At 45.7% G+C, this 7,656-nt stretch overlaps 1 protein-coding gene across 1 annotated transcript in view; it reads right to left on the bottom strand.

Moving 5' to 3' along the window:
- Positions 1-610: 610 nt before the first annotated feature.
- LOC144738600 (thrombospondin type-1 domain-containing protein 4-like) overlaps positions 611-7,656 on the bottom strand; it is a gene marked incomplete at its 5' end in the record, with an annotated part of 30,769 nt that continues 23,723 nt past the window's right edge. Inside the window, 11 exon segments of the mRNA XM_078621606.1 lie at positions 611-753; positions 962-1,106; positions 1,632-1,811; positions 1,921-2,088; positions 2,304-2,498; positions 3,260-3,464; positions 3,603-3,732; positions 4,290-4,487; positions 6,159-6,225; positions 6,227-6,256; positions 6,377-6,552. Of these exon segments, the coding sequence (XP_078477732.1) occupies positions 611-753; positions 962-1,106; positions 1,632-1,811; positions 1,921-2,088; positions 2,304-2,498; positions 3,260-3,464; positions 3,603-3,732; positions 4,290-4,487; positions 6,159-6,225; positions 6,227-6,256; positions 6,377-6,552 (1,637 nt within the window).

Genomic DNA, 7,656 nt, shown 5'->3' with positions numbered 1-7,656 from the left:
ACATGTTACATAAGCTGCATTGAGTGGTTTGTGGATGCTGTGTGACACCATTGGTAAGTTAGGATGTTCATTCTGTCTGATGAGGTTACATATACTCGGCCAACAAAGTGGGTGTTAAATAGTTGCTAATAGGTGAGACAGTGTCAGCTTTGTAAACCAACAAATGTCTGTAAAGTAAGAAGCCTATGACCTGTCCATGGACACAACCTCTTCCTACACAAGAGTCTGTAGAGGAAAGAGCTGCCTCCAATGACCATGAAATCATGGATTCTTTTAGTTTGGCGTCCTAGTGAAACTCCGTCATGATTTTTCTCCGGCTCCTCCATGTCTCTCTCCTCTGGTCTCGGCTCTATTAATCCAGTAAGTGGACTCCTCCCCTCCACTCGTCCTTTCTCCCAGCGGCTGAGAAGCACCAAACAGTGTGGGATGCTTCTCTTCTTCCCATCTGAGGCAAAGAAAAGGTGTCCATTATCAGGGAGGATCCAGCCGGTCCAATCCCGTGGCGAAACCAGGACCAGAGTGCTGTGGGTATGGAGTCTGGTCCAACATGGAGCTGACACCAGCTGACACCAGCTGACACCAGCTGACACCAGCAGACACCAGCTGCGTGCTAGCTGCGGCCCTGGTGGATGGACTGTCTGTGTGCCCCTCGCAAACAGGAAGCACAGCATGTGGTCTTGTAGTAATCGTACACACAGAGGCGAGCTTGGACCACCACGTTGCAGTTGAAGTACTTGTCTCGGCACTTCTCATCTGGAAAACAAACACACGAGGATTTGTGGGACAGTTTTCTGCGACAGGTTCTGATTTCGCTGACAGGTACTCAAGGACGGAAACATTCCTGATGTACTCATCGGGCCAGGAGATCCTGGCTGGAGACGTTCCAGTCACAGGAAGGACGCTTGTTTTCCCATTTAATCATGTCAGTAGTATTCCAGATAACCTTTTAGGGATGACTGACCTATCTGAGGAACGCAGGGTTCTGGGTTACAATCCTCCTTCTGGGCTGGTTTCTGCTGCTCCTCACAGCCCGCACTGGACAACATGTCGTCCGACAGACAGCGCACCTCCCTCACACGGAAACCCCCCTCACAGGTTTTAGAACACTGGACGGAACAAACAGCCATGTTAATGAAACACCACATGAAATACCAAAATTGAATTGAACCTTTTATTTTATTCAGAGGTCCACTTTGATTGGCTGACCACTACCAGCTAATTAGGGAGCAAAGAATGTGCACGAAGACTTTGATCTTCATTATGAAGAACAATTTGATGTTTAAATGATGGTTTCCTAATCATATTCTATCACACTGGCTTGAAGTACAGAGAATGAGGCCTTATTATACTGTATTATTCTGAATAGCTGTTGTTAACGTGTGCTATGTTACAAGGAGTGACCAAGGAGACGAAACTAGCTCTCATTTATTTCCTGACTGAAGATGAAACTAACAGGAAGAAATAATAGGTATGGTCCTTGTCATGCTCAGAAACGTGGACAGGAACCACCTTTTTCCTCTCAAATCATGTTGAAAAGTCCTGCGGTACTCTCCTCGCCAACTTATCAACAATGCACCGGTGTGCTAAAGATTCCTTGTACCAGAGCAGCTGTTGTTTCACATCTTACTCACAGCACTCCAGTCGGTGTGGTACCACTTGGCTCCACAGGCTTTCAGGTTACAGCTCTGCTGGCTGAGAGGCCGCTCCAGGGAGGAGCACTCGTAGGGCGGCATGATGGTGAATCCTTGGTCGGACCTCATCAGACATACCACTGACCTCTGCTGGCTGCCGGCGCCGCATTCTGCAGAACACTGAGTCCAACGTGACATTGGTAGAGACCATTTGGATTTTATTATTCAGAGTGAACTAGAGGATTGTTGAGGAAAAAAGACAACTCAGGTACTTAGCTTCTCCTCGTACCTGGCTCCAGGGGCCGGTGAACCACTCGATACGATTCTCACAGGGGCCGTTATTGCAGACCTGAGAGGTTGCGGGTCGCTCGCTGCCGCACCCCTCCAGAGGAAGACTGCCGATGTGGTTGGTCAGGCACAGGACTCCTCTGGTGCGCACGCCCATTCCGCACCTCCGCTGAGCACTGTGGGAGAAATATTGCTGTTACTTGAGATGTTTTCCACCGACCAGACGGATTTATACAGCCTAACAACATCTGAAAACCCTATAAGCATGCGTGAGGTTCATAGAGTAGGTAGAGTACTGTCAGGTACTGTAAAAGTACGTGTTGATGAACTACATGTAACTGTATGGCTTTACTGTCTCTCTAATGTGCTCTGAAAGCTCACTACCGAGCAGTAACCTTCAGTCACCTTACTGCCCCACTCAGTGTGGAACCAGCTCTTGGCACAGGGTCCCATGTCACAGTTCTCTATGTCGATGGGGCGCAGATTCATGTTGCACTCAGCATCGGGAACAAACTCTCCCACGTTGCTGACACAGCGAACCTCTCTTGACCTTTGTCCCAGCCCACATGGCACTGAGCACTGCAGGGGCACAGGACACAGTGGTAAATACTGACCTGTGGAAGAGGTGGACGTCATGTTTGAGCAGATGTGGGTCGATGGCATCCCAACACTAGATTAGTAATGAGCAGCATAGTGATGTGAGTCACACTCGTTCAGTGACATGTAAATAACATTTATTATCTCATTAGATTCAGAACCAGACTATTGGAGCCAGTGGGGCCATAAAGAACAGATTTCAGTGGTAGAAGGCAACACACACATTGTGTTTGGTAAGTCCTCTGTGTGTGTGTGTGTGTGTCTACAGTTGGATTATTTCTATTTTTTACATAAGCTATGTGGTCACTGTGCCTCCTCTGACATGATCCAGAACCTGAATTGATGATATTTTATTTGATTTTATTCTTTCTTTTGACATTGCGTGTCTTAGAGAGGAGGCTCTAACTAAAAACATGTTTGCAGTCTAATTATTTTGTTTTTTGTTGTGAAATGTACTGTTCTTGTACGTTGATTAGTGGCTTTTGTTACAAGGGAACCTTTTTATTATGTACAGTAGATATGTATGAATGTCCTGAAATGCTGTGCCGGTCCAGTGCTGGAGCCTGGGGGTGCAGCAGGATGCTATGAAGGACTGATGGTTATCATAACGTTAACTCAAATTCTACCATTAGTGACGTTCTCCAGTTGAATGAGCAGCCTTTTACACCTTGTGAGAGTTAAAGGGTACTTCAGTCTGATCATCACGGTGGGAACTTATTCTGTGTAAGACAGCTGCCACTCACAGCAGTCCACTCGGAGCGGGTCTGCCACTCACTGCAGATCTTGAGCTGGCAGGTACTGGCGGTGTCAGGCCGCTCCAGGTGTCGACAGTGGCTCATGTGGACGTTGAGGGTGCGGTTAGCGTACACCTGGCGACACAGGACCTGCCGGTGCTGCATGCCCAGGCCACATGTCTTGCTGCATTCTGACCACTCTCCAATATCCCAGCTGCTCCCATAAAACCACAAAAACATGTTGTTGGGGGGGTTTCCTGGGCGATGCAGCTTTTCTTTGACTATAAACATCTTCTAGGTGAATGAATATGCACGCGACTGGGTCAGAAACTAGATAAACGTGGTCCCTCACAATGCCGGGCACGGCTGCAGGCTGCAGGGCTCCTCCTGCGCAGTTGGTTTGCTGCTGCTGTCACACAAAGAGTCTGACACCTGGACGTGTGTCTGCCGGTGGACACAGTGGAAGATAGGGTGTCTGAAACCTGGAAAGCACACAAAGACAATGTTACATTACTATACACACTATGTTTATCATAAACCAATAAAAGCATACACCAACAAGGCCAAAAGTAAAAAAGTGACTTAAAAGAACAAGAGGACATTCCATTCCCTAGGGACCCCATAAACCCACCTTCTTCAACGCTATTCAATCCCTAACTAACATGAAGTGACGCACAGGTTAAATCAAGTAGCTTTTTATCTTGGCTCTTTTCGTGTCATCTTTGACTCTCATATTTGTTATTTTTACGTTTGGTTCATACTGTTAGTGTTTCAGGCTCCAGTCCAATGGGTACTGTCTTGTCTGTGGATAAAATATTACCAAATTTGGATAACAAAAAAAAAATAAAGCCAATAAAGTTATGAAATACCACAATAACTGGATAGCTGGCCATGAACACTGTCCCACCATAAAGTGGGAAAAGGTGTTTTGTTTTTAGTCATTTAGATATAACTGCAGCCTGGCAGGTGAGACAATATACGGAACTATTACATGTCTTGTAAAACTTGAAATGTCCACAACCGCTCTCTAATGTCCAACCTTTCCCACAGGACACGCTGCACTCTGTGGCCCCAGACAGTTTCCAGTTGTGTTCCCTGTCACGTCTGGGCGGCTGCACAGCAGGAACCTGGTTGTGAGGGATATGAGGAGGGTGCGTCTCCCCACCGGCTGGGTCGTAGTTTTCCTGGTGAGAACTGCTGTGATGGTCGTACCTACCCGGTCCATTCACAGCATTTCCTAAGAGATGAACATGGTAGTTTGCATGGATTAAAGCTGAGTAGAGATGTAGGAGAATGACACATAACCAACACTAACTACATGAGTTTCAGTGGTGACGTGAGTAACTTCTACACCAGACTGACTCCAGACACGACTGTAGACGATCTAAAATCGGATCTAAAAGCTGATTGTGGCACGCCACATGTAAAGCAAATACATGCCACGCTACGAAATAACCCAGCCGTATGTATCGGGAAGAAAAACAGTTTTCTGGAGACAATGGTTTAGAAAGGGAATATGTAAAATAAGTGATTTATTCGTGAATGGAGAATTTATGTAATTTTCAGAGCTATTGCAAAAGTATGACCTAGAAGAAAAAGGCAACTTTTGGCGATATCTTCAAATTAAACACTGTATTAGAAAAGGGCAATTTGCAGATGAGACGAACCCAGTGAGGGACTATCTGGAGTTACCAGAGACAGGGCATACAGCTGCAGTGTTTTATAGGGACTTCAGCAGGCTGAATAAGGATATCTGCTGGACTCTGAAGACTATATGGCAGAGAAATATGGAATGTGAACTGAATGAGGTTGGGTGGAAGAGGATAATGCAAACTCAGGAAAATAGATCAGGGAGGCTAGAGGGAAGTTTACTCAATATAAGATAATACACAGGTTCTACTTCACCCCCTCTAGACTCCATAGGATGGGTTTATTACCTGATAATCTGTGTTGGAAATGTGGAACACAGGCAGGGACTTTCCTACATGTTCTATGGGAATGTAGTCTGATACAACCATTTTGGGTTAAAGTATTAGAACATCTAGGGAAGGCTCTGGAGCTTGAGATCCCAGTCACTCCAAGATTGTGCTTACTGGGCGACCAATCACAAGTAATGGGAGTGTCAAAACAATATGTTGCAGTCATAAAGGTCGGGACGGTTACGGCAGCCAGGAATATCCTCAGGTTATGGAAGAGTACATCCCCACCAGACTATAAAAATGGTTCTAAAATATGGCAGAAATGGTGTCATACAAACAAATGTTATTGAGGGTCAATGACAAGGAGGATAAAAAAAAAAATCGGATCTATTGAGCTATCAGACTTTGAAGACTCTGGACACACTGGGAAAAAGACTGAAGGTTGAAAGTCTGAGACAAAGGACTACAGAGTTGAGTTGGTGGATGTTTAGTTGAAAAATAAGTACCATAATGAAGCTTTGCTTAGCAACAGTGTGTCTTTCCTGGCACAAGTGGTAATAACATATGTGGGTGGGGAGCACCGCGCACTACCTGCAGCATTATTTAGCATTAAGTTTATTGGAACGTCCAGACACTCCATGTGAAGTACTAACAGCTCACATTACAAGTTGTGTCTGCTCAGCTTCCTTTGTCAATCTCTTCTTCAGGCATTATGTAACTGACATTAGTCGGAGTCATAAGTCGGAGCTAGTTTCCAGTTCTCCACATGGTCACCTCATGTCAACACGAAAAGAAAAAAAAAAGCAATCAGGACACAGTGTGAATGAAACAGATTTCATTCTCCCCTTAACAACGCACAAAACGTTTGGACGCTGTTACTGCAAGTTTTGCCGCATTAAAGTGGGAACAAACGAGTTGTGTGTGGAGAGATGAGGGGGAGGGTGTGTGTGTGTGTGTGTGTGTGTGTTGGGGGGGGGTGTCTCATTTACCGTCTTGGTTGTGGTTCGGTTGTTGAGGGCTGACTGGTTTCTCCGAGGGGAGAATGTACTCGTAGTGAAACACCAGGGTTTGGCTGTTGGAAGATCATCTGAGCAAATACGGGGGAGACTGAGTCAACAACCCTGAAATATTCTTTACCTGGTTATTCTGACACAGCGACAAAAGAAGGATGCCTAGTGTCAACATCTGAAGCCAATTCATGACTTACATAAACATCCAGGATCTCATTGGTGGGCCCTTCAGCCAGGAAGGATTCCCCCGCCATGCTGCTGATTTCATTTGGTCGCCGATAGGTGAACATAGTCCCCCCTGCTTCGTATTTCCCTGGCCGGTCTATAGCCCAGTTTCCATTGATGATGGATCGCCCCGATCGACTTCGGAGCGCTGGAAGAAACAGAATCACCATCACCACTGCCTCCATCTCTGCCACATAATTCACGTTTGAAAAATGACAAGTTGTGACACAGATGTCTTCCACACAAAAAGGGTATTTGAACTTCAACAAAAATGCTGTCGTGTGCTCTTTCCACAGCAAGGCCTCCCATATAAATGTGATCCTTTTGTGCTGGCAAATCTGTTATGCAAATCAGGAAACAAAATCTCCGCTGATGTTTTCCCCTGATTCCATGGATTAAGCACAAGAGGCCATTAGAAAAGCATTACAAGTGTAACATTAGACATGCTTGTAAAAGAGTGTTTGGACAACCTAGAGCACATTAGAGATGCACAGCGCAGAACAGAGGCCCATTGAGGGAAAGTCCAGGATGTGGTGAGGAATCAGCAGGTGAACGCTAATGGACGTCTACACCTACTAATATTATATAATACACACACATTTACATGGGTCATCGTGGTCTTTTTTAAGTTTGATTTTCATACATGAAAACAAAGCGCCACCTTGCATTCATATCCGCTTGTGACAGAACTGTTCTCCAAAAATGTTCTGAGTACTTTCACGGAATGGTGAAATTCCTCCTCGTAATTAAAAAGGACGGTCAGTCTTGGGGGGTAAGGTCCTCTAATGAAAGCATGTTTATGCACTTTCCTCAAGGGAAGTGGCCTTTGAGGGCCACTCTCCTCTGCCTCCCAACCCACCGCTGAGCCGGGGCACAGCTCTCATTAAACAAAGTCGGACATTCCGGCGGTCACTCCTGCAAATGGCCAAACACTGCGTCCGACTGTTGCCCCCTCTATGAAGACACCGATTATCGTTGTTAGTGCGTTTCACCCTGAGGTGCCAGTGAATGGCTGCAAGCTGGAAAAAAGCTGACAAAGTGACACCAGCCCCCTCCTGGTTAATCTGCTTTTTAATCAGACGAGTCAAAATTGATTTTACAAGCAGCTGCTGCCTGTGTCTGGGCTCAAAGATGGAAACTTCTGACATGGCCTGCGATAATTATTTTTACACTGTTACATATTTCAGATCATAAGAAGTGCCATTAAATCTGTAATATGTGAATGTGCAGAGGAATGAATTAGTCTGTTGGA

This window comes from Lampetra planeri, unplaced genomic scaffold (genome assembly GCF_965212315.1).
Source record: "Lampetra planeri unplaced genomic scaffold, kcLamPlan1.2.h2 scaffold_1080, whole genome shotgun sequence".
NCBI lineage: Eukaryota > Metazoa > Chordata > Hyperoartia > Petromyzontiformes > Petromyzontidae > Lampetra > Lampetra planeri.
The sequence above is the reverse complement of the archived record's forward strand: the minus strand, read 5'-3'. Positions and strand labels throughout refer to the sequence as shown.